Source organism: Conger conger, chromosome 3 (assembly GCF_963514075.1).
Source record: "Conger conger chromosome 3, fConCon1.1, whole genome shotgun sequence".
NCBI lineage: Eukaryota > Metazoa > Chordata > Actinopteri > Anguilliformes > Congridae > Conger > Conger conger.
The window spans coordinates 82,733,186-82,760,685 of NC_083762.1; the positions used below are offsets into that span (position 1 = coordinate 82,733,186).

General features: G+C 45.0%; 2 protein-coding genes across 2 annotated transcripts in view; both read left to right on the forward strand.

Moving 5' to 3' along the window:
• LOC133124540 (cell surface glycoprotein 1-like) overlaps window positions 1-27,500 on the forward strand; it is a 75,052-nt gene that overhangs the window by 6,219 nt on the left and 41,333 nt on the right. The gene's annotated exons all lie outside the window — the stretch shown is intronic.
• LOC133125085 (proteoglycan 4-like) lies at window positions 23,741-26,142 on the forward strand. The gene is made up of 2 exons (XM_061236802.1): window positions 23,741-23,900; window positions 23,976-26,142. Exons 1-2 carry the CDS (start codon window positions 23,792-23,794, stop codon window positions 25,205-25,207), a joined length of 1,341 nt encoding a protein of 446 aa, XP_061092786.1. The 5' UTR covers window positions 23,741-23,791; the 3' UTR covers window positions 25,208-26,142.

Sequence of the window (27,500 nt, forward strand, 5' to 3'; positions counted from 1 at the left end):
AACCAATCACTACAATATACTCTACTCTATACTCTATACTATACTATGGGCAACTCTGTACCATACTCTACACTATACTATAGGCTACTATACTCGACTATACTATAGATTACTCTATACTCTATACTATACTATGGGCAACTCTGTACCATACTCTACACTATATTACAGGCTACTCTATACCATACTCTACTATTGGCACCCACACACACACACACACACACACACACTCACCATCGCTGTATCTCTGTCAAATATTAGAAATCCATGATAGTCACCCCACCGACTGCCTGAGGGGCGACATGGCTCAGGCAGTAAGAGCAGTCGTCTCATTGGCTCAGGCAGTAAGAGCAGTCGTCTCATTGGCTCAGGCAGTAAGAGCAGTCATCTCATTGGCTCAGGCAGTAAGAGCAGTCGTCTCATTGGCTCAGGCAGTAAGAGCAGTCGTCTCATTGACTCAGGCAGTAAGAGCAGTCATCTCATTGGCTCAGGCAGTAAGAGCAGTCGTCTGGCAGTCGGAGGGTTGGTGGTTCGATCCCCCGCCGGGGCTGTGTCGAAGTGTCCCTGAGCAAGACACCTAACCCCAAAATGCTCCTGACGAGCTGGTCGGGGCCTTGACATGGCAGCCAATCGCTGTCAGTGTGTGAGTGTGTGTGAATGAGAAGCATCAATTGTACAGCGCTTTGGATAAAGGCGCTATATAAATGTCAACCATTTACCATTTACCCAGCTTTCACTTTCACAGGTAGTTCACCTTCACTGTGTTTAATCATCCAAAGTCCAGTATGAAGGTGGGCAATGGCAGGCAGACGCTGCAGATTCACAGTGTTATTTTTTATCTTCATGAACTTCAAATTGGGTAAGAACTCCAACTTGCTTTGGTTGCTAGTTAGATAATTATGTGTTGTGTGGTTAAGAAGTCAGAAACTTTTTTAGAGATTACCTCTTTAACCATCTTGTAAATATGCCAGATTAATGTGCAGTTGGCTTTACTAACATAACCGCGAGGGCTGTAAACTACCAACCGCACCTACTGAGAGCGGTTGATAAAATCCTGTGTGATTTCTGCCCGAGGATGAGTCTGTGATCACAGATGTTGTGGATTGTGTTGAATGAGCCTCGATATTTTGTGCAATTCACCAAGTGTTTTTACATTGCCGTGGAACATTCTATCATTTTTTTAGATGCTATTATACTCTGGTGTGGACTACTCAACGAGTGGACATATTTTCAGAGACACTTAATATATTTCACCTATCCATGTTGGTGTAATCTAAGACTCTTAGTACAGAACGGTCTCTGGTAAGAGGCGTGCTGATGGTTCACTTTGAATAGCAACTTTAACCATGGGAGTGGGGTTGCAGTTGGGCGCTAACAGGCTCATCTTGTAATGTGTTTGTTTCGATCAATTTGTTTGTTTCCATCGAGGACCACTTTGGAAATAAATGTTTTCAGTAATGCGTTTAAGTGCTATCCTTATCCTTTTTGTGTCATGATACTCTGTTGAGTTGCTGTGCTTTTAATTTCCCACGAAAGATCTAATTTCATCTAATAAGACTCACTTTCACCCAAAGTGTATCATTTACAAAGCTAGGAGGTACACCATCTGTGCGTCTCAGTCAATACTCCCTGTTCAAATGGTGCATATCCACTGAGAAAGGAGTGACCTTTGAACTGTAGCAGATAAGAGTGCGTGCGTGTGGGTGTAACACCTTGCACTTCTATGGGCAATGCTGAGCCTGTTTGCATTCATCTGGTTGTAAAAGCAATGGTAATTGTAAAAAAAGACACAAGAAAAACAAGGCCAATTCCTTTGTTTTTGCAATACAGACTGTTTTGCAAGACAGAATGTTTTTGCAGACTTCTGAATTCATCCTGCTGCTACCATCATGAGTTACATCATCAGTAAAATTGGGTGGGCCCAGTACAGAAGCAGCCATGAGAACGCAAGCCATGACACTTCCTCCACCGTGCTTCACAGATAAGCTCATCATCAATCCATAAACATTTTGTGGCTCATCTCTCTATTTCTACTGATGAGTGGATTGCATCTTGTGGTATTGCCTCTATATTGCTGCTCTCTAAGTCTTCTTTGAAAGGTTGATTGAGATGCCTTCACCCCTGACCTGTGGAGATTGTTAGTGATGTCACTGACTGCCCTGTGGAGATTGTTAGTGATGTCACTGACTGGCCTGTGGAGATTGTTTGTGATGTCACTGACTCTCATGTTTTGGGTTTTTTCTTCACAGCTCTCACAATGTTTCCGTCATCAATCATCATTCATGTTGGTTTAGCTTTCCTAACACAAATGCAGTCTCAACAGGAAAAATCCAAGGCTATAACCAAGTGTAGGCATTCCAAAGTATTTATTCTTTAACCAATCAGGACACATCTGGGCAACAAGAAACACCTGTCAGTCACATATTCCAATACTTTTGCTCACCTAAATATTGGGTGGTCTGATACAAAAGTTTGCTGCAGTTGCACACCGGGGACCGGGGTTCGATTCCAATTTTGGCCGGCTCATGTGGAACGGCATTAATTGGCTCGCCATTCCAGGCGGAGGTCTTGGCAGGTCAATTGTAGCTGATCGCCGTACAATAAGCACCTCAGACGCCTTGGAACCACGGACATGTCTTGATGTCTTGAAGAAGGCATGTCACTCTTCCTCGGCCTGCCAGAGGGCGGGGTGTGGATGGTGTATCTAACACTAACTCTAATTGAATTAGAAGGGGGTACAAATGGCAACTAAATTGGGAGAAATTGGAAAAATCTGAAATAACTTTTTAAAGAAATTGAACAAATCTAGATAAAAATACCAGGAAATAAAATCTGAAATTGGGATGTCATCTCTTGTACATAGTTTGACCTCAAGCTCAATTGTCTTAAGTGTATATCAAAAACAAAGAAATTGACATTGCTGTTCCAATACTTCTGGAGGGGACTGTAGTCTATATGCAACCTGTCCACTGTATAAAACTAGAATCAATCTAAAAAGACGCTTAATGTTAGCGTCGTTACGATATTTATTGGCTTCAATGCTATTGCGTCGTTGATGTACAGCGAACACACCCATTCTCCCCCAGAACTACATTCCTTTCCGCAACCGAACTGAATAAATATGCCTAAGAATGCGAAGTAAGAAGTTATGAATAAGTTATTATGGCCGTTTTTCATTGTTATGAAACAATGCCAGTGTATAGAAATAACATTATTTTTAATAAGGCCATATAAAAACGCTTTCAGTCCTTCAAAATTCAAACCACACTCGACCTTGCCACACGGCTCAGAGTCTGAAACCACAGGAGACTTTCACCTAAAGTGTTACAGTTGACAAACAGAGGCAGGAGGTAGCCGACACAGCCCGTTTTACCTACCTCAAATACTGTATGTCTTCTGAGAAAGAGCGATCTTCTGGGTGTAACACCTTTCAACTGAATTTGGACAATGCTGAGACTGTTTAGAGTTGTTGGGACGGCCTGTAGCATAGTGGTGAAGGTAAGTGACTGGGATATGCAAGGTCGGTGGTTCTAATCCCGGTGTAGCTACAATGAAATCCGCACAGCCATTGGGCCCTTGAGCAAGGCCCTTAACCCTACATTTCTGCAAGGGAGGATTGTCTACTGCTTAGTCTAATCAACTGTACGTCGCTCTGGATAAGAGTGTCTGCCAAACGCAAATAATGTAATGTAATGTAATAATGTTAACTAATTTCAATTTACTATGAAAAAAACCCCCAAAAGTTTCCTTGAGTAAAATACGTCACCATAAAATGGCGAGTGTGATGAATGGGTTTGTAAAAACGTTGCATGTGCCAGGTGTCCTGGACTTGTGTCAGGCAAGAAACCTAACTGACGACAAACAAGCCACCATGTTTCAGCGTCTCATTCCACTCACTGTACCTGTATACCAGCTAACTTCAGATTCACTCATAAACACATTCTGCAGAGAGAAGACATTTTGTTTCTCTTTTGTCATGATTTGCATGGAATATACAGGAGTATTTTCTGGAGCAAAATGGTTACAAACTTTGGTCTGTTATTTTTTTAAATGATTAATATGTGAAAAAATGAAAGGGTATTAAACAGGTGGAAGTATATCTAAACCCCCCCCCAAAAAAAAATCTATTAATAATCCACATCAATGCCTTTCCCTCACTTTTCTACAGGTGATTTCACACCTGAGCTCATTGTCCAGTCTAATGGGAACTTCACACTACAGCCAAATGTTCAGGGTCCCATGGAGGACATTTTGTGGAGGTGGAATGGTAATAAGGTGGTTGAATTTGACCAGAAGGGGCTACGCGACTATGGGAAGTTTAAAGGACGGACAATCCTGGATGTCACAACAGGAGCCCTGACCCTCACACATCTCAGAGAGTCTGACAGTGGGGAGTATGTGGGTGAGCTGCTGCTCAAAGGAGGATGGACACCCCATCATCAGAGGGTGACAGTGTTTGGTGAGTTTGCTTCTACAGAAGGACCCAACCCAGTTCATTAGGGGCTTTCATCAGAGAGATCTTAGTCATATGTTCTGAGAAAATGTGTACGCTGCATTTTAAGTCGTTTTGGTGGGGCATATTTTGTCCAAGCAGGTAGAAGCATGATATGTTTCAAAGTGCTTCATAAGGTGGTCTGTAACCACACAGTTTTGGGTGTAAATATTGATAAGCAATACTACAGGTATACCCCTAGTTTTACAGATTCTCATCTGAAAATTTCTGTGTAAAAAATAGAGAAGAATCTTTTGTGTCCCATGTAGATGCTGTAGATAAACCTACAGTCACCTGCCAGGTGAACAGGAACTCAGTAACCCTGCTGTGCTCTGGGAACGACAGACCTGCCACTCAGTACAGGTGGGAGGGGCCTGCCATAGAGCCCCAGCCAGGGCCCCAGCTGAAGATAGAGGCAGCAGAGACATCTGACTCAGTCTACACCTGTGTGCTCAACAACCCTGTGAGTGAGAGCAGAACAGAGCTTCCTGTAAAGAGCTGCTTCCCTGCACCAGGTAAGGCCACACAGCCATGTAGGGCCTGATCACAGGCCTGCTGTCCTGCTGCAACAGCTAATCCTCACTTCACAGGTTTGGACAGCTGCTCCAGTAATGCAGTTCTGTGGTCCAGGGGTTTAAACCTGAGGTTGTAACTCCAGCTGAACACGCTGTAGTTGAAATAAAGTTTAAAAGGTGTTCATGTGCTGCAGTTCCCCTGTAGTTACACACCTCTACTGTCCAGTTTTGTGGGAGAATGATGGGAATCATGTGGGTCCTGTGAAGCTTTGTCTCATATCTTTTTCTAACATTACATTACATTATTGGCTCTTATCTAGAGCGACGTATAACAAAGTGCATACCCATAACCAGGGATAAGTGCGCTGAAAGATGTTCTGTTTTTTCTTTCTGTGTTTAGAAAGTTCCTCTGTCATCATTCCCTTAGTCATTGTCCTCCTCCTCCTCCTCCTCATCCTCCTCATCATCATCATTGTGGGATTCATTTACTATAAGAAGTGCTACAAAAGTAAGTGTCTTTCCAAATAACACATTCAGTTACATTAAGTGCATTAATGTGCAGATCCCACTGTTTCTGAAGCAGTTACTCAGGACTGGATTCAGTAGGATTGCAGGTTGTCATCATAAAAACAGCACAATCACTCTAAATACTGTGGGACTTTCAAAGCACATACATTACCCTCAATATATCCACGTAAAAATTGGTGATGACAATGATTATACTGCTGTGAAAGATGTGTAATCAATATTTCATGTTCTCATTTTGTAGAAAAGACAGGACTGAAAGGGGAAGATGTTGAAGCTGGAATGGAAGGTAAGCTGTAGAACAGTGTTACTCACTCTGGACTTAGAGCTGCAGGTGATGATGTCACTGCTACTGTTACTTTATGACTGAATTTAAAACACAACTGTAACTGGAGGTGCTCCAAAAATAAATATCTTAATGAATACTAGTTTTAGCCTTTACAGGAATCCATGAGAAAATGTATCTACATCTCATATGTTCCTTTTTATAAACTTGAGTTAGGCATACTCCAGAAATAAATCAAGTGGGTGGAACATTTCCTTTGAAACAGAAGAACTGCTATCACCAACAGACACTGAAAACCATGAGGAAACTACAGGAGGTAAGGCAAATTAATTCTGCGTTGAACACACCTGGTCTCAAAATGAAACAGAAGTACTGTGATTCCATTAATCATATATCCAAGATAATATTTTCTGGAGATGGTGTTGACATTAATACCCAACTTGGGTTAAAATGTATTCCATTTTTGAATCTAGTTTTATTTTAGTTTTTTAGATTAGATTTCAACATTATGATCGCCCATAACTAGGTTATCTTTCATTTTAGGGGCAACATAATATGTATATGTACAATTCATGGAGTCACGCCAACTAGTGCTAACTGTTAGCCCTGATCTCCCAGGTTAATAATTAGACACATTTTATTTGTCTGCTTTTCCCTTGTTGAGGAAATATTTCTGCCGCTGTTCCTCCTCGTCCCTTTTAGGTGGGTGAAGTTGTTTTGGCAGCAGTGATGTTGGGGAGGGGGGAGGGGAGGGAATCAGGAGGGAGGAGTAAGGTAGAGTTCGAAAAGGTGTGTTTTGAGTCTGCGGGGGAGGGATTCTGCCGTCCTGACAGTGGTAGGCAAGTCATTCCACCACTGAGGAACCAGAACGGAAAACAGGCGTGAACGTGCAGCTCGACCGCCTGGTGCTCGTAGTGAGGGAACCATAAGGCGACCAGAGCTGGCAGACCGGAGTGGTCTAGCTGGGGAGTAGGGAGTGATTAAAGATGAAATGCCAACACTAGGGCCTTGAATCGGATGCGCGCGGCAATAGGAAGCCAGTGGAGGCCAATGAGGAGTGGGGTCACATGAGTCGACCTGGGCTGACTAGTGATCAGGCGGGCTGCAGCATTCTGGACCAGCTGGAGGGGCTCGATGGCACACGCTAGGAGACCGGCTAGGAGGGAGGTGCAGTAATCCAGGCGGGAAATGATGAGTGCCTGGACACATTTCCCTGTGAAGACACTGTGGTGCCCCACTGGGTGAGAGAGGAAGAGAGCAAAAATAGTTAAATCAAAAAATAATTTTTATTTAAAAAAAATTTCTAAGTGCCTTCAGGGCAGGGCAACAGTACCAAACCAAAAAATGCTTGCAAAAAATTAGAAACACCAGTATTATTATTGGCGGGACCGTCCAATCCTCGCTTTTCCTGGTCTCGGAAGTCCCGCTTCTCCGCCTTGTCGTCCATCTTTCTAACAGCGGTTTCTCCCACGTACTGACTCTGTGTCCGTCTCCCTCAGTACTCAGCCCCGCTCTGTGCTCCTGCCCGTCTCCCTCAGTACTCAGCCCCGCTCTGTGCTCCTGCCCGTCTCCCTCAGTACTCAGCCCCACTCTGTGCTCCTGCCCGTCTCCCTCAGTACTCAGCCCTGCTCTGTGCTCCTGCCCGTCTCCCTCAGTACTCAGCCCCGCTCTGTGCTCCTGCCCGTCTCCCTCAGTACTCAGCCCCGCTCTGTGCTCCTGCCCGTCTCCCTCAGTACTCAGCCCTGCTCTGTGCTCCTGCCCGTCTCCCTCAGTACTCAGCCCCGCTCTGTGCTCCTGCCCGTCTCCCTCAGTACTCAGCCCCGCTCTGTGCTCCTGCCCGTCTCCCTCAGTACTCAGCCCCACTCTGTGCTCCTGCCCGTCTCCCTCAGTACTCAGCCCCGCTCTGTGCTCCTGTATTTGACTCTCCTCGCCGGCTCTCTCCAAGGTGCTGACCTATTAAATACGAACTCGGGAAATACACGTTATCAATTATTCTCCCGAGCATTTGGCGTTGGCACACGGGTCCCTCCACTCCTGTGGTGTACCGATCCCTGAAACATTTAGTTTGAACTGTGATGATTAAGACACATAAAACACAAATAAAACACATTACAGTGTGTCAGAAGTAAGGAGAAATGATAATTGATTCAATGTCCTTTATATGAAGCAGGATCAGATACTCACCTGTGAGCCTCCCTGTGTGTGTACAGTGCTCACCACATGCAGATATGTCCTGTGTTTCTCCAGGAGGAGTTGAGGACAGAGTGAAGCCACATGGAGACATGATGAGGCCAGCTCAGGCCCATGATGAGCATCAGAAGGCAGCTCTGGCTGAGCAGCACAGAGGGGCTGATGGGAGAGCTGCACTTTCACAGGAGGAGAGTCAGACAGGTGAGTACAGAGAAGCAGCAGGTAACCTGCCCATCACCTGCTTTACATCATATTTCATATTTTATTTCTCCACAGAATCACTAAATCTGGGGGAATATTCTGCAGAGAGAGGAGTGAAGACTGAGGGAGGGAACTCACCTAAACTTCCCTCCTCTGGTACTGTCCCGTTCAGCACTCCTGTGTCTCCATCTGCTGCTCCACCCACAACAGGACATGAAGAGGACACCACCCACACCCCATCTGCTGCTCCACCCAAAACAGGAAATGAAATGGTCTCCACCCACACCCCATCTTCTGCTCCACCCAAAACAGGAAATGAAATGGACACCACCCACACCCCATCTTCTGCTCCACCCAAAACAGGAAATGAAATGGTCTCCACCCACACCCCATCTGCTGCTCCACCCAAAACAGGAAATGAAATGGACACCACCCACACCCCATCTTCTGCTCCACCCAAAACAGGAAATGAAATGGTCTCCACCCACACCCCATCTGCTGCCCCACCCAAAACAGAACATGAAGAGGACACCACCCACACCCCATCTGCTGCTCCACCCAAAACAGGAAATGAAATGGCCACCACCCCCACCCCATCTGCTGCTCCACCCAAAACAGGACATGAAGAGGACACCACCCACACCCCATCTGCTGCTCCACCCAAAACAGGAAATGAAGAGGACACCACCCACACCCCATCTGCTGCTCCACCCAAAACAGGAAGTGAAGCGGATGCCAGGACGCAGATTCAGGGGAGAAGCAAGAAGGAAGAGGAAACAGCTGGAGCCAATCAGACAGCAGGATCCCAGAGGCAGAGGGAGGAGAGGAGGGGGCAGGATGGAGGTAAAGATGAGGGAGGAGCTCAGCCCAGTGGGGCAGGAGGGGGAGGAGATGAGACCCCAACAGCAGATCCAGCCCTGGAGCTCAACAGCGATGGAGCCCACAGAACACCTGATTGGAGTGTTGGGGTTTCACAGGAGAGTCAGACAGGTGAGCACAGAGACACAGCAGGTAACATTCTCAATGAGACACACCCACAGGTAACATTCTCAGTGAGACACGCCCACAGGTAACATTCTCAATGAAAGACACGCCCACAGGTAACATTCTCAATGAGACACACCCACAGGTAACATTCTCAATGAGACACGCCCACAGGTAACATTCTCAATGAGACACGCCCACAGGTAACATTCTCAATGAGACACGCCCACAGGAAACATTCTCAATGAGACATGCCCACAGGTAACATTCTCAATGAGACACGCCCACAGGTAACATTCTCAATGAGAGACACGCCCACAGGTAACATTCTCAATGAGAGACACGCCCACAGGTAACATTCTCAATGAGACACGCCCAGCTGCTCCTGGTGATCCTCTTGTGTCAGAAATGAAGAAATCAAAATGAGATGGGAACTGGCCGGTATTTACAGATAAATTAAATTCATACTACGACTTTGAAATAATTCATTCTACTTGCTCTCGAATAATGCCAGGGCAATGAAACATTATATTACATAATTTTTCATGACTTCCCATCCACTGGGAAGATTTTAAATAATCCATAAATTCAGTGTGGTGCCATTATCGAGAAAGTAAGTAAATCAAAGTCTACTTATGAATAAAATCGTAAATTCATTACCTATGACTTGTACACCACTATGGAAATCTATGAAATTGCCAGTGATTATAGGAAACCCTCTAGCAAATTATATTATGTTTACCTACACTGTACGTTGCATTTATGTACGAAACCAGTGGGGAAAATAAGTTTATCATCACATTTTCAGCGTTGACAAATGCATGTTACTGTGGCTGTACAATATAATATCTGCAGGGTTAAAGTGTATTGTCTGTAAAAAGTTTAAATTCTCTTCTTACCACCATGGCTTGTTCATCGTCACAAACCTTGTTTCCAAAAGGTGAGTGTGATTTCGTCATGTGGTTTATGTAGGCTGCATTCAATTTATCCTCCTCACTCAACCTTAAACCTGCGGCTTTTCGGGTTTATGCTTTAACCACTGTTGTCCTGGCAACAAGTTTATTTAAATTGTGAAATCCTTTATGAAACGGAATGTCCTGTCTTTCTCCCAAAACATCGACAATATAATCTGGCTAATCGCGTATGAAACACCTTCTGCCCTGTGCTGTGCGTAATCCCTGCTAAGACTCCAATTGGTCACATGGTGGCACTATAACAGACATCTGAAGATGCATGAGATCTGAACTTTGAAAGCAGAGAACTTGTGACCCATTTGAAATATTCACAATGTTTGGTACATCCTCTCACACATTTTTCTCTACGTTCAAACAAGTCTGCCATATTGGATAATCCACAATTTAGGATTTTTTGGGGGGAAACAGATGGATGAATCTCCTCCCAGGCCGATTGAAATCCTGACGTGCAGCATGCACTGCTGCTTGCTGTTTTATGAGTATGCAGTTCTAGTCCAAATCCAGCACATTAACTAACACTGTACATGACATCATAGATCATAAAGAGGTGGTTGTGCTGTACCTCCATGACAAGCACAAACAGAGGCCACCTAAAGGCCATGTGCCAGACATGCATTTATGTCATATTTTATATTTTATATTGTATTTCTCCACAGAGTCACTAAATCTGGGGGAATATTCTGCAGAGAGAGGAGTGAAGACTAAGGGAGGGAACTCACCTAAACTCCCCTCCTCTGGTACTGTCCTGTTCAGCACTCCTGTGTCTCCATCTGCTGCTCCACCCAACACAGGACATGAAGAGGGCACCACCCACACCCCATCTGCTGCTCCACCCAAAACAGGACATGAAGAGGACACCACCCACACCCCATCTGCTGCTCCACCCAAAACAGGATATGAAGAGGACACCACCCACACCCCATCTGCTGCTCCACCCAAAACAGGACATGAAGAGGACACCACCCACACCCCATCTGCTGCTCCACCCAAAATAGGAAATGAAGAGCTCACCCCCAAAATCCCTGCTCCCCAAGACCTTCCCAACACCCCTCCTTCTTTCCATCCAGACCAGACTTCAGGACAGAGTCAGGGCCAAGCTTTAGGACAGAGTCAGGACCAGACTTCAGGACAGAGTCAGGACCAGACTTTAGGACTGAGTCAGAACCAGGAGGAAGGAGCAGGAAGAGAATCCAGAATCCAGCCCTGGAGCTCCTCAACCCAGAGGAAGAGAAAGAAGTTCAGAGGCCGGGTGGAGACAGAGTCAAGACCAGAGACAGGACTCAGAGAGGCAGGACCCAGAGCAGGAAGCGGGATGAAGAGGAAACAGGAGGAGCTCAGCCCAGTGGGGCAGGAGGGGGAGGAGATGAGACCCCAACAGCAGGTCCAGCCCTGGAGCTCCCCACAACAGAAGAGGAGGATAGACTCATTACTCTTCTCCACCATAGAGGAAGACAAGGAGGACAATCGTCTTGTTGAAGCTATGGAAACTACTCCAGTAGCAAATGCATGCTCCAGTAGTCCTGTAGAACCTATGGAAACATAAGCCTTGTTTGAGATGAGGGAGGCCTGTGCACTGTTGATTAGATAATGGCATGAATAAGTAGGTGTAAAAATGTCCATGCTCAGTGAGTGTATATATTTATATAAGTCTTAGGCACCTGTAGAACATTTTATACAGATGAGATTATTTCAAAAATAATTCAATGAAAGGTCTTACAGTTTTTTACAACCGTTTTCACACAAAACCATGTCCTCTTCTTCAAAACTCTTTTGGACCTGAGCACACCAGTTAACCTAAAATGCACTTCAACCAACAAAACACTTCATATTTCACCCAAAAGTGACTCATGGTGCCATAGCTATAGCATATGCTTCCTCCCATAAGACTATTTTGTCACTCAATGTACAATGACCTACAAAACACAAACAACTTGGAGCATTGTTAAATACATACATTATGTGTTTCCCTTTCCTCTATTTTTGCATCCACAAATATTTCAAGCTAAATATTTATGAAGTTCAGAAAAGAAAAATACAACACAATCAATGACTCAAAATACATTACAATCAATAACAAATGCATACCAAATAGCAATATTTTCACTACATACAATAATTTGCGCATATATTGTCTGCCTATCAGTATCAAAAGTCTACTGTTGGCCTGGCCCATCCATCCTGTCCTATGGCATTTGGCCATAGATTTTCATCAACATCACACTGAATGTTATCTCTTGCCATACACTGAGGAAAACATCTCTTTGCGTGCCTTATACAGCCCTGGATGTGTTCCACTGTTATGTCCATACACCCAGCAGCCATTGCATCTCGAAGTGACATCTGGTGATGTGGGTGATGGTTATAAACCTTCACATATACCTTCATAAACTTCATATTGGTACCTGAGTTCCTTGCTTACCTGTCAAAGGGGACAGTGTACAACTGTTTCATCCTGATCTGATGTTTCTGTAGCACTCTTGAAATGGTTGTAGTGCTTACACTGTCAATGTTTGGAAATATGTTGTTATGTTGTTGCGTATTTCTCTTAGCCTGATGCTGTTGTTGGCAATGACTGTCCCAACTATTGCATCCTCCTGTTGAGGTTTAAATATTCTACCCCTTCCCCCTGTGTGAGGTAACCACTGGGTCCTGTAGTGAGTCAAAGACAAATGTGCACTGATACATCTGCTTTTTCTGGAGACTTCTCAAATCACAGTACTGCTGTAATATATACATCAATTGAATGCCTTCAGTCAGAATTCTGTAAATACTGTATTGTACCTGTTGGTTTGCCTGAAAATCCTCACTATTGAAGCCACAGTGGATCTAGACAAGTTTGGATCTAGACAACCTCGGCATGGTGATGGACAGCAGACTGTCCCTTTCCGAGAACATTGCGGCGGTGACCTGGTCATGCAGGTTCTTCCTATACAACATACGGAGAATCCACCCCTTTCTCACGCCCTACTCGACCCAGCTCCTGGTCCAAGCGATGGTTCTCTCCCGCCTGGACTACTGCAATTCCCTTTTGGCTGGCCTCCCAGCGTCCGCCATCAGACCCCTCCAACTTATCCAGAATGCAGCAGCTCGTCTGGTCTTCAACCTTCCCAAATACTCACACGTCACCCCCCTGCTTACTTCCCTCCGCTGGCTGCCTGTCATGGCTCGCATCAAATTCAAAACATTGGTGCTAGCCTTCCAAGCAGTTAAGGGGTCTTCCCCAGCTTATCTACAAAAAATCATCAGACCCTACACCCCTGCCAGACCTCTTCGTTCAGCCTCCACAGGCCGCTTGGCACCTCCCCCTCTCCGAACTTCCACCTCACGCTCTGTTCTGGCTCCACGGTGGTGGAACAAACTCCCCGTTTAGGTCAGAACTGTAGAATCTCTCCCCACCTTCAAGCGCAAGCTGAAGTCACACCTCTTCAAGCAGCACCTCTCCCCATCCCTCCCTACCTCCCTGTGAACCTTAATTGTTGTCTCTGTGACTTGCTTGTGTATCTGTATTTTTACTTGGCTAGGTAAGCAGTGTTTGGATAGTTAACTTTGGTCACTTTTGCTCTTTGTTTGTTTGTTTGTAAAAAAAAAAATAATAATAATAATAATGGCCCTTGTCCTTATCTTTGTTGTACAGGTAGCAGTTGAAATTGTACTTCCCTCTAGGGTCTTTCAGCGCACTTATCCCTGGTTATGGGTATGCACTTTGTTGTACGTCGCTCTGGATAAGAGCGTCTGCCAAATGCCAATAATGTAATGTAATGTAATGTCATCAACAAGGGGTATTCAGAAGACAAAATACTGATAAATGTTCGTGGCCAGCTTCATGTCTTTTTGTTTTGGTAAAGCCCCCCCTTCTGGAAAAGTGTGTATAAGAGTCTTACTGTGTCTGATGCAAATCAGAAAGCCTGTAAGCTTTCTCACTTTCTGTCATTTATTTGCAAATAAAGACGAAAGTTAAAGAGAAGAATAGCTATTGTTGTGTTTTTTACTGGATCTGTTTCATCAGACGATGCTCACCTGTGAAATGTTAAAAAGGGCATTTTTCCCCTCACAATAAAATTATTTCAATGACTCTAAATGGCAGTGCGTTTCTCTCCATTCGGGTTTATTTGTAAAATGTATGAAAAAATCCACAATAGTCGCCTCCTCTGGTTGGAATCTGATCAGTCGCTGATAACCCAAAAAAGGGGATTTACAACCTGCAAACATGCTTTCAGTTTCACATGCACTTCACCTTCATAGCGTATAAAAGTGCGGCTCGAAGGTGAACAATGGCAGGCAAACGCCACGGAATCACGGTGTTATTTGTTATCTGCATGTACTTCGAATTTGGTAAGAACTCTAACTCTCTTCAGTAATCATTAATCCATTGTGTGGTCACAGCTTTTTCGCCGGTTACATGTTTACCCATCTTGATAATATTCTGAATTAATCTACAAAAACGTGTAGCCTATTTACTGGTGGTTTACTTTCACAGGATATTTACATTATCTTTGGAAAGATCGTGATCAGTGATCGTGATTCAACAAACTAAGTCAAGAAACATACATTGACATTTTACCAAAACTGGGAAACGATTTTAGCTTAACCTATCTACAATAGGCTAACTAAAATAACCGCGTATGCTGTAGTACAAACTGAACTGGTTTAACTCGCCTCTCTGTTCCACTGCACCGCGCCCACAGTGAGAGCGGTTATTATGATCCTGTGATTCCAACAGCCTGTGGCCGCGGACCGTGCTGCAGGCTGCGAGCGTCGCGGGTTTGTGTCATTCACCGAGTTTCTGACATTTCCATGGAACATTTATCTGTGAAATAATTGTTTGGACGGTATTATATTCTGGTGTAGGCTACTCAATGAGAACACATATTCAGAGACACTTAAAGGCACAATGGGTAATTTCGGACTCCTAGCGGTCAAGAGAGGACAAAATGTTTTTGTAGACTTCTGAAGTCATCCACCTCGACCGTCATGAGTTACATCGTCAGTGAAATTGAGTGAGCCCAGTACAGGAGCAGCCATGCAAGCCCAAGCCATGACACTTCCTCCACCGTGCTTCACTGATAAGCTCATCATCAATCCATAAAAATTTTGTTTTCATCACTGTATTTCTACTGCATCTTGTTGTATTGCCTCTATATTGCTGCTCTCTAAGTCTTCTTCAAACGGATTGAGATGCCTTCACCCCTGCCCTGTGGAGATTGTTTGTGATGTCACTGACTGGCCTGTGGAGATTGTTTGTGATGTCACTGACTGCCCTGTGGAGATTGTTTGTGATGTCACTGACAGGCATGTGGAGATTGTTTGTGATGTCACCGACTGGCCTGTGGAGATTGTTTGTGATGTCACTGTCTGCCCTGTGGAGATTGTTTGTGATGTCACTGACTGGCCTGTGGAGATTGTTTGTGATGTCACTGACTGGCCTGTGGAGATTGTTTGTGATGTCACTGTCTGCCCTGTGGAGATTGTTTGTGATGTCACTGACTAATGTTTTGGGGTTTTTCTTCACAGCTCTCACAATGTTTCCGTCATCAACTGCTGTTGTTTCCTGCTTAATGTCTGTTGCTCAGTACACTAGTGGTCTCTTTTTTGTTGTACAAAATTATCCCCAATGCTTGTGCAATAGCTCTGACTGATTTCACATCTTTTCTAAGCTTCAAAATGGCTTGCTTTTCTCCCAAAGACAGCTCTCTGGTCTTCATGTTGGTTTAGCTTTCCTAACACAAATGCAGTCATCAAAGGCAAAATCCAAGGCTATAGCCATGTGTAGGCATTCCAAACTATTTATTCTTTAACCAATCAGGACACATGGGCAACAAGAAACACCTGTCAGTCACATGTTCCAATACTTTTCCTCACCTAAATATTGAGTAGTCTGATTCAAAAGGTGACATGTTCTAAGTTGTTTAATAAATCTTGATAAAAATACCAGGAAATAAAAGCTGACATTCGGATATGTCATCGCATGTACATCTTTTGACCTCAAACTCAATTTTCTTCAGTGTATATCAAAAACAAAGAAATTGACATTGCAGTTCCAATACATTTTGAGGGGACTGTAGCCTATATGCAACCTGTCCACTGTATAAAACTAGAATCAATGTAAAAAGACGCTGAATGTTAGCATCGTTACGACATTTCTTGGCTTCAATGCTATTGCGTCGTTGATGTACAGCGAACACACCCATTCTCCCGCAGAACTACATTCCTTTCCGCAACCGAACTGAATAAATATGCCTCAGAATGCGAAATAGAGGTTATGAATAAGTGATTCTGGCCGTTTTTCATTACTATGAAACAATGCCAGTGTATATAAATAACATTATTTTTAATAAGGCCATATAAAAACGCTTTCAGTCCTTCAAAATGTCAAGCCACACTCGACCTCGCCACACGGCACAGAGTCTGAAACCACTGGTCGAGAGAATACCCTTAGGTTTCTCAACACTTCCATCTAGTGGTAATATAGTGAAATTGCAACGTAGACCAACGCATTTTGCTTTTCTAAAATAGTTTGGGCTGAAATTCCGAAATGTTTCACTCCATACGGATATAATACCCATCTCCATCCTATTCATCCCCCGAAAACAATCCCTCCATCCTATTCTCTTTTACACAATGAAATCCACACAGCCGTTGGGCCCTTGAACAAGGCCCTTAACCCTACATTGCTCCAAGGGAGGATTGTCTCCTGCTTAGTCTAATCAACTGTACGTCGCTCTGGATAAGAGCGTCTGCCAATAATGTAATGTAATAATGTCAGCTAATTTCAATTTACGATAAAAAACCCCACCAGTTTCCTTGAAAAAAAAATACTTCACCATAAAATGGCGAGTGTGATGAATGGGTTTGTAAAACGTTGCATGTGCCAGGTGTCCTGGACTTGTGTCAGGCAAGGAACCTAACTGACGACAAATAAGCCACCACGTTTCAGCATCTCATTCCACTTCCTGTACCTGTATACCTGCTAACTTCAGATTCATAAACAGATTCTGCACAGAGAAGACATTTTGTTTCTCTTTTGTAATGATTTTCATGGAATATACACTCGTATTTTCTGGAGAAAAATGGTTACAGACTTTGGTCTGTATTAATCTTTTAATGATTAATAAGTGAAAAAATGAAAGGGTATTAAACAGGTGGAAGTATATCTAAAAATATATCTAAAAATATATTAATAATCATCAATGCCTTTCCCTCACTTTTCTGTTCTGCAGGTGATTTCACATCTGAACTCATTGTCCAGTCTAATGGGAACTTCACACTACAGCCAAATGTTCAGGGTCCCATGGAAGACATTTTGTGGAGGTTGAATGAGGACAAGGTGGTTGAATTTAACCGGAAGGGGGTGCGTGACTATGGAAAGTTTAAAGGACGGACAATCCTGGATGTCACAACAGGAGCCCTGACCCTCACACATCTCAGAGAGTCTGACAGTGGGGAGTATGTGGGTGAGCTGCTGGTCAAAGGAGAACTGAAATACTATCATCAGAGGGTGACAGTGTTTGGTGAGTTTGCTTCTACAGAAGGACCCAACCCAGTTCATTAAGGGCTTTCATCAGAGAGATCTTAGTCATATGTTCTGAGAAAATGTGTACGCTGCATTTTAAGTCGTTTTGGCGGGGCATATTTTGTCCAAGCAGGTAGAAGCATCATATGTTTCAAAGTGCGTCATAAGGTGGTCTGTAATCACACAGTTTTGGGTGTAAATATTGATAAGCAATACTACAGGTATACCCCTAGTTTTACAAAGTTCTCATCTGAAGAATTTCAGTAAAAAACAGCTCATCATTGGGGCCATAAAGACAGTGCTCATGAAGCCGAGAGGTAAGAATCTTTTGTGTCCCATGTAGATGCTGTAGATAAACCTACAGTCGCCTGCCAGGTGAACAGGACCTCCGTAACCCTGCTGTGCTCTGGGGACGACAGACCTGCCACTCAGTACAGGTGGGAGGGGCCTGCCATAGAGCCCCAGCCAGGGCCCCAGCTGAAGATAGAGGCAGCAGAGACATCTGACTCAGTCTACACCTGTGTGCTCAACAACCCTGTGAGTGAGAGCAGAACAGAGCTTCCTGTAAAGAGCTGCTTCCCTGCACCAGGTAAGGCCACACAGCCATGTAGGGCCTGATCACATCATTAGTGCATCATTGTAACCAGGTGTGTGGTATCGTTGCGGACCGTCCACTAGACGTGGTAAAGTGTAATTTTATCATTGCTAATTTGAACAATCTAAGGTTAGGGCTTGAGCCAGTCTGTTTGTTGTATTGCTGTTGTATTTCTGTTAATCGCTCATACTGGTTGCATACCTGTAGAGTGATTGAACGTTTGTTTTGAAATTGCTGAGTTTGTCAGGAGTTTGTCAGGAGATTAGCGCTAATTTGATACTGCTTGTGAGCGATTTGTAGGTGCTTTAAATAGGCGTCTTCAGAGCGACAGCGTCGCTCCGTCCCAGTTTGTTATGTTATGTTTCACCCCATCCCAGTGTGCTCTCTCCCCCTGCGACTTGGGCCTCCATGGCGCCGGAACCCCTCCAACCTCAGCTACCCCCCGCTGACCCCCTGTAAGGACTTTGCTGTCACAGGGGGACTATGGAACTGCCCGTCTGCCACTCAGAAGGCTGGCTTCATCCCTGCATATGCCTCCCTCCAGTCTCTACAATTCCTTGCCCTAACTGAGACCTGGATCACACCTGACAACACCGCCACTCCCGCTGCCCTCTCATCCTCCTTCTCCTTCTCGCACACTCCCCAGCCTTCCGGCCGTGGCGGTGGTACTGGTCTTTTAATTTCCCCCTCGTGGAAATTCTCTGTTCTCCCCCTCTCTGACCTGTCCATATCCACTTTTGAATTCCATTCTGTTGCAGTATCCTACCCTACTAACCTTTTTATTACAGTTATCTATCGCCCTCCAGGGCCCCTGGGAAGCTTCCTTGATGAGCTAGACACCCTTCTCAGCTCCTTCCCTGAGGATGGCACCCCGCTGATTCTCCTTGGAGACTTCAACATCCACCTAGAAGCCTCCCAGGCTGCTGCCTTCCTACCGCTAATCCACTCCTTCGGCCTCTCCCTGCAACACTCTCCTCCAACCCACAAGGCGGGCAATGTCCAATGTCTTTGTGAGGAACTGCTCATGCTCTGATTTCACGGTTACCCCTCTGCACACATCTGATCACCACTTCATCTCATTCTCCCTCCCTCTTCCTCCCCATCCTCCTCCCCCTCCTCCCACCTACCCTTCCTCAGCCCGCCGTAACCTCCGCTCCCTCTCACCCTCTTCCTTTGCCACCACTGTCACCGCCTCACTCCCCCCTCTCGAATCCTTCTCCAAACTCCCCGCTGACTCTGCATCTGCCACCCTCCTTTCATCTCTCTCCTCCGCCTTTGACTCTCTCTGTCCCCCTGTCTCAAAGCCACCTTGCACATCCCCTCCCAGACACCCTCCGTACCTCCAGGGCCAGCCTCCGTGCAGCGGAGAGGGAGTGGAGGAAATCCAGAGACGCTTCAGACCTCACGACTTACCAGTCTCTCCTGGCGGCATTTCTCCTCTCTCCTCAACGCACCGCCTCCTCCTCCTCAGTCCTCCTTTGCTGCTGATGACTTTGCTGATTTCTTCGATGAGAAGGTCACAGTCATCCGCAGATCCTTTACAACCACCGCCCCCCTTACTGTGCCCTTCCCCCCCTCTAGGCCCATCCCTTCATTTTCCACTTTCTCCCCCCTTACAGACTCTGATGTTTCTCAACTCCTGCTCTCCCACCGCCCTACAACCTGTGCCCTTGACCCTATCCCCTCTTCTCTTCTCCAAACTATCACACCTGACATTCTCCCATTTGTTACCTCCCTTGTCAACTCCTCCCTGTCTTCCGGCTGTTTTCCGGCATCCTCCAAGAGGGCCCACATCACTCCGCTGCTAAAAAAGCCTACTCTGGATCCCTCCATCATCCAGAACTACCGCCCGGTATCTCTTCTTCCTTTCCTTTCTAAAACTATAGAACGAGCCGCTTCTACTCAACTTTCTTCTTTCTTTTCTAACAACAACCTGCTAGACCCCCATCAGTCTGGCTTCAGATCGGGCCACTCGACAGAGACTGCGCTCCTCTCCGTCAGTGAGTCACTCCATGCCGCACGAGCAGCCTCCCTCTCCTCTGTCCTCATTCTTCTAGATCTCTCTGCTGCCTTCGACACTGTGGATCACTCCATCCTCCTGTCTGCCCTGTCAGCAACGGGCATCTGTGGCACAGCCCTGGACTGGATTGAGTCCTACCTCTCTGGTCGCTCCTTCCAGGTTACCTGGGCTGGTTCGGTATCGACACCTCGGCCCCTCGCCACAGGAGTTCCCCAGGGCTCAGTCCTAGGCCCGCTTCTTTTTTCTCTTTACACTCGCTCCCTTGGCCCTGTGATCACTGCACATGGGCTATCCTACCACTGCTACGCGGATGATACCCAACTCTTCGTCTCGTTCCCGCCGTCTGATACGCAGGTTTCAGCCCGTATCTCTGCTTGCCTGACGGACATCCAGAGCTGGATGGACAACCACCATCTAAAGCTCAACCCAGGCAAGACTGAAATGATATTCATCCCTGCTAATACCTCTCCTCATCTGGATCTCTCCATTTCCCTCGGGGATACCACACTCATGCCATCACCCAATGCAAGGAACCTCGGCGTGGTGATGGACAGCAGACTGTCCCTTTCCGATAACATTGCGGCGGTGACCCGGTCTTGCAGGTTCTTCCTATACAACATACGGAGAATCCGCCCCTTTCTCGCCCCCTACTCGACCCAGCTCCTGGTCCAAGTGATGGTTCTATCCCGCCTGGACTACTGCAATTCCCTCTTGGCTGGCCTCCCAGCATCCGCCATCAGACCCCTCCAACTTATCCAGAATGCAGCAGCTCGTCTGGTCTTCAACCTTCCCAAATACTCACACGTCACCCCCCTGCTTACTTCCCTCCGCTGGCTGCCTGTCATGGCTCGCATCAAATGCATTGGTGCTAGCCTTCCAAGCAGTTAAGGGGTCTTCCTCAGCTTATCTACAAACAATCATCAGACCCTACACCCCTGCCAGACCTCTTCGTTCAGCCTCCACAGGCCGCTTGGCACCTCCCCCTTTCCGAACCTCCACCTCACACTCACGACTACTGTCTGTTCTGGCTCCACGGTGGTGGAACAAACTCCCTGTTGAGGTCAGAACTGATGAATCTCTCCCCACCGTCAAGCGTAAGCTGAAGACACACCTCTTCAAGCAGCACCTCTCCCCATCCCTCCCTACCTCTCTGTGAACCTTAATTGTTGTCTCTGTGACTTGCTTTGTGTATCGGTATTTTTAGTTAGCTAGGTAAGCAGTGTTTGGATAGTGAACTTTGGTCACTTTTGCTCTGTTGTTTGTTTCTTTGTTCAAAAAAACTAAACAAATTGGCCCTCGTCCTTATCTTTGTTGTACAGGTAGCAGTTGAAATTGTACTTCCCTCTAGGGTCTTTCAGCGAACTTATCCCTGGTTATGGGTATGCACTTTGTTGTACGTCACTCTGGATAAGAGCGTCTGCCAAATGCCAATAATGTAATGTAATGTAATGATCACAGGCCTGCTGTCCTGCTGCAACAGCTAATCCTCACTTCACAGGTTTGGACAGCTGCTCCAGTTGTAATGCAGTTCTGTGGTCCAGGGGTTTAAACCTGAGGTTTTAACTCCAGCTGAACAGTTGAAATAAAGTTTAAAAGGTGTTCATGTGCTGCAGTTCCCCTGTGGTTACACACCTCTACTGTCCAGTTTTGTGGGAGAAAAATGATGGGAATCCTGTGGGTTCTGTGAATCCCATGTTTAAATGGATGAAAATGGTTGAGCTTTGTCTCGTATCTTTTTCTAACATGTTCTGTTTTTCTTTCTGTATTTAGAAAGTTCCTCTGTCATCATTCCCTTAGTCATTGTCCTCATCATCATCATCATCATCATCACCATCATCGTGGGATTAATTTACTATAAGAAGTGCTACAAAAGTAAGTGTCTTTCCAAATAACACATTAAATTACAATAAATGCATTAATGTGCAGCTCCCACTGTTTCTGAAGCAGTTACTCAGGACTGGATTCAGCAGGATTGCAGGTTGTCATCTTAAAAACAGCACAAGCACTCTAATACTGTGGGACTTTCAAAGCACATACATTACCCTAAATATATCCATGTAAAAATTTGTGATGACTATGATTGTACTGCTGTGAAAGATGAGAAATCAATATTTCATATTCTCATATTGTAGAACAGACTGGACTGAAAGGGGAAGATGTTGAAGCTGGAATGGAAGGTAAGCTGTAGAACTGTGTTACTCACTCTGGACTTAGAGCTGCAGGTGATGATGTCACTGCTACTGTTACTTTATGACTGAATTTAAAACACAACTGTAACTGGAGGTGCTCCAAAAATAAATATCTTATTTAATACCAGTTATGCCTTCACAGTACTCCATGTCTCTAAATCTCATATGTTCATTTTTATAAACTTGAGAAAGAGGCATACTCCTGGTAAAACTAGAAATAAATAAAGTGTGTGGAACATTCCTTTTGAAACAGAAAAACGACTGCTATCACCATCAGACACTGAAAACCATGAGGAAACTACAGGAGGTAAGGCAAATTAATTCTGTGTTGAACACACCTGGTCTCAAAATGAAACAGAAGTACTGTGATTCCTCTGGAAAATATCTTTGACAGATTTGTGGGTGATTGCTGTTTTGAGGGGTATTTATTTTAGTTATAATAATGAAAAACATTGATTGGTTTCACTACACAGTACAGCAACATTTGAATCAGTGATTCAAAACCATTTGATGCTACTTCAAATCAGCAATGATATCTCAGCAATGACTCAAATATCCAAGACAGAATGTTCTGGAGATGGTGTTGACATTTTAGCTTACTTTGGTGAAATTTTCATCAATTTTAAAATAAAGGTTTTTTTGCAAATCAGATTTCTAATGGAGAGAAATGCAGACAAGGCAAACGCATGTGTTTTTGGGTTAATGGAGAACTCTGATAGGGCCTAGATTAATCTGGCTTTGCTGTTAGAATAAGTGATGAAGAGTAGGAGGAAGAGGAAGGAAAGCAGAATTCATACGATAAGAATCTCATGGAACATTAGGCATTACAAACGTATATACAGTTGTAAGATAAAGTTTTTGAACCCATTTGTGTGTTATTTGTTTAGTCAGATTGTGTTTATCTATAATTGTGACTTAGAAAAAGATCCAACAACATTTTATGAATAATCAAAGGAGAAATCCAGGTAATTCCAGTTTCACAAACTTTCTTGCAACTGTGACATACAAGTGACTGACTATTTTGACTATCCCTGTAAAAAAAACTTCATAGAAATTGATGACTCAGCATTTAATGAAAATCCTAAACATTTAGTTTGAACTGTGATGATTAAGACACATAAAACACAAATAAAACACATTACAGTGTGTCAGAAGTAAGGAGAAAGGGTGATTGGTTCCTGGCCTTGATATGAAGCAGGATCAGATACTCACCTGTGAGCCTCCCTGTGTGTGTACAGTGCTCACCACATGCAGATATGTCCTGTGTTTCTCCAGGAGGAGTTGAGGACAGAGTGAAGCCACATGGAGACATGATGAGGCCAGCTCAGGCCCATGATGAGCATCAGAAGGCAGCTCTGGCTGAGCAGCACAGAGGGGCTGATGGGAGAGCTGCACTTTCACAGGAGGAGAGTCAGACAGGTGAGTACAGAGAAGCAGCAGGTAACCTGCCCATCACCTGCTTTACATCATATTTCATATTTTATTTCTCCACAGAATCACTAAATCTGGGGGAATATTCTGCAGAGAGAGGAGTGAAGACTGAGGGAGGGAACTCACCTAAACTTCCCTCCTCTGGTACTGTCCCGTTCAGCACTCCTGTGTCTCCATCTGCTGCTCCACCCACAACAGGACATGAAGAGGACACCACCCACACCCCATCTGCTGCTCCACCCAAAACAGGACATGAAGAGGACACCACCCACACCCCATCTGCTGCTCCACCCAAAACAGGACATGAAGAGGACACCACCCACACCCCATCTGCTGCTCCACCCAAAACAGGACATGAAGAGGACACCACCCACACCCCATCTGCTACCCCACCTGAGGAAGAGGACACAGGAAGAGGAAGAGGTGCAGGGTCTTCTGATGAGGCTGGAGATCATGAGGAGATCCCCTCTGATGCTGAGGACGATCAGCTCACCCCCAGAACTCCTGCTCCCACAGGTCCTCCCTGCACCCCTCCATCTCCTCTCAGCCCAACAGCACATCCAGCCCAGGAGCCTCTCTCCCCTGAGGAAGAGGAGGAGAAGGAAGGCCCCACTGGGCAGTCAGTCACAATGCAGGGGGACATTCTAATGGACTCACCAAGAAAGCAATCAGTGTCATCAGATAAAGATGCAGATTCCACCTCTGACGATGAAGAATATCATGTCGCTTCTGAAGATCTTCCTGGCACAGATCATACAAACACCCCTCTATCTTCTCTCCATCGGAATGAGACTTTAGGACAGAGTCAGGACCAGGAAGAGGAAACACGAGCAGAATCTACTGGTGAGGCTGGAGCCAATCAGACAGCAGGATCCCAGAGGCAGAGGGAGGAGAGGAGGGGGCAGGATGGAGGTATTGATGAGGGAGGAGCTCAGCCCAGTGGGGCAGGAGGGGGAGGAGATGAGACCCCAACAGCAGATCCAGCCCTGGAGCTGCCCACTCCAGAGGAAGAGGAGGAACTTCAGGAACAGGGTGGAGACAGTGATGGCTCAGCCCAGGATAGTGTGGCAGGAGGGGGAGGAGATGAAAACCCAACATCAGGTCCAAACCTGGAGCTCACCAAGACCTCTGAGGCAGAGGAACAGGAAGCAGGAAGAGAGGAGAGGAAGGAGTCTCAGGACAGAGGGGTGAAGTCTCCCCCAAAAACACCCCCTACATCAGCTTTACCCCCTAAACCCCCCAGATCCTTTACATTACAGGAAGGAGATAAAAGGACTGCAGGAGCAGCTCCATAGACTGAGAACATGAGAGCATTTAAAGCTAAACAGAACTCTGAACAAAACATAAAACTGTAAGTGTTTAAGCCATATCACTATCTCCCTCGGGGTTCTGTTTTGTGACGGCCGGAAGCGCGTCACGCCAACGATGCGTCTCCGTTCTCTGGGCGGGAGTGGAGCCCCGGCACAGACTTCATATGTTATCATGTAGGAAAGACAATAAAGAATGCAAAAGATCTCAATGGTCATTGCTAGTCGGAATATGTTCCGAATATTATATTTGTTCTGATGAAAAATTGCCACTTTTACTGTTCACTGAACTAGGTAGGGTGATGAATTCCATCACATTTACTATCTGGCTGTATTCCTATTCGGACAGACATAGTGACATTGTTTTAGTTAACCAAAGTACAATTTAGTTCAAAGTTCTAACATTTTGTGTCGGCCATTCCAACAAGCAGAAACTACTGCTAGGAGACCAAAGAAATAGGCCGTTTGTTTGCGTTGTACTGGAAGCCCATAGCTACTGTTAAAGTCAGGCCCAGTAATGCAATGCCTGTTTATGCTATGATGATGATGTTGCAAGCTAAGCAATGCATGAAGCAAGATTGGAAGATAGCTAGCCTATTGTAACTGTGCCAAGTCTCACCGACTGATGCCAAACTTGGCATTCGCTTCCAAATACTGTAAATGTAATGATGTTCATTACAACCCGTCCAACCATGTATTCTGCCATGAAGATAGCCTACTGATGCTGCAGTGCATTTAGATTCATAGCATCTCTAGCTACAGTCTTGATAGAATAACCAAAATTTTAGCAGTTGTATTATTCCCACACCACTGTCTGTTCTCAGTATTTATGCCTTTTGGCCCCATAAAGACCACAGACCTCATCACTGCCTCTTCATCTTTGTACATCCAGCAGCAGAACACAACACTATATAACATCAATACAGCACACTGACTAGATTAGTGCTGAGACTGCCATCTTACAGCATCAATGCCATCGATAGGTCTTGGGTGTTGGGTGAACCTTAATTGTTGTCTTTGTGATTTACGTTGTGTTTCGGTATTTTTAGTTGGCTAGGTAAGCAGTATTTGGATAGTTATGTTTGGTTACTTTTGCTTTGTTGTTTGTTTGTTTATTTGTTGTTAAAAATAAATAAATAAATAAATAAATAAAGAAATTGGCTCTGGTCCTTATCCTTGTTGTACGGGTAGCAATTGAAATTGTACTTCCCTCTAGGGTCTTTCAGTGCACTTATCTGTCACGTTTCAGGTCTGTCTCGCCATGTTTTATGTTTATTCATGTTGTCTTAGTCACGTAGTGTCTTATCATGTATTATGTTAGTCTAGGTTCGTCATGTTGTTTAGTTTATTTCTTGTTACGATTTATTTTCTCGTCATGTCTAGTTATGTTTCGTTACGATTATATTACCTGGTTATGTTGAGTGATTATCGTCTTGGTTTCGCTTTGTGTTATGTTTCGATGCATGTTTATTGTTACGTTAACTGGTCGTTGTTATGCATACACTTTTACATGTTTTTCCGCAAACCTTGCGTTCCGCCTTTTCTCTCTCTCTCTCTCTCTCTCTCTCTCTCTCTCTCTCTCTCTCTCCCGTTCTGTCATTCACTCCCTAATTATTTCCATTTGTCTATTTACTAAAACGACTAACGCTAGATCAGGATTGGGTAGAAACTAACAAGACTAATCATGTGTTCATGTTACCTTACGTTTCTCGTGCATGTCATTTACTAATTTACTAATGCTAGGGCAGGATAGGTTTATTACTAACGATTACTAATCTCCTTGTTAAACTTGTCATCCATCGCACCTGTTTTCCATTTCCTTGCTACGCTCTAACTAATTGTCTACACCTGTCTACACCCGCATTTATAGCCCAGTCGCGCAACTGTTCTTCGCGAAATTGTCTGCCTCTTGAACTCCAAAGCAACTCTTGAGCATTTACTATTTGATTACACGTTACGATCCAAGCCTGTTTACCGACCATAGTTTATTGATTTCTGTTTTGTTGACCACCGCTTGTTTTTGACCACGTCCTCGCCTACCGTCTTTGTACTTTTGCCTCGCTGATTGTTTTATGGTTTCGACTTCCGCATCGCCCTCGACTACGACTCTGCCTGCCGTCCACCTGTACTTCAGCCCCGCTGACAGCTCTCCTGCTACCTGACCTCCCTGCACGTCTACCGACTACGAGTTTGCCTCTTCCCTCGGCACCGTGCTTTTTGTTTGTTTACTTTTTGTTTGGCTGGATCTACGTGTATGGACTTTGCTTGTGTTGACTACTCT

Bases quoted from the DNA above. Each gene is read 5' to 3' on its own strand.
- LOC133125085 (XM_061236802.1), top strand. From the start codon at position 23,792: ATGATGAGGCCAGCTCAGGCCCATGATGAGCATCAGAAGGCAGCTCTG. The intron at 23,901-23,975 runs GTGAGTACAGAG...ATTTCTCCACAG, and splicing joins ACAGGAGGAGAGTCAGACAG to AATCACTAAATCTGGGGGAA.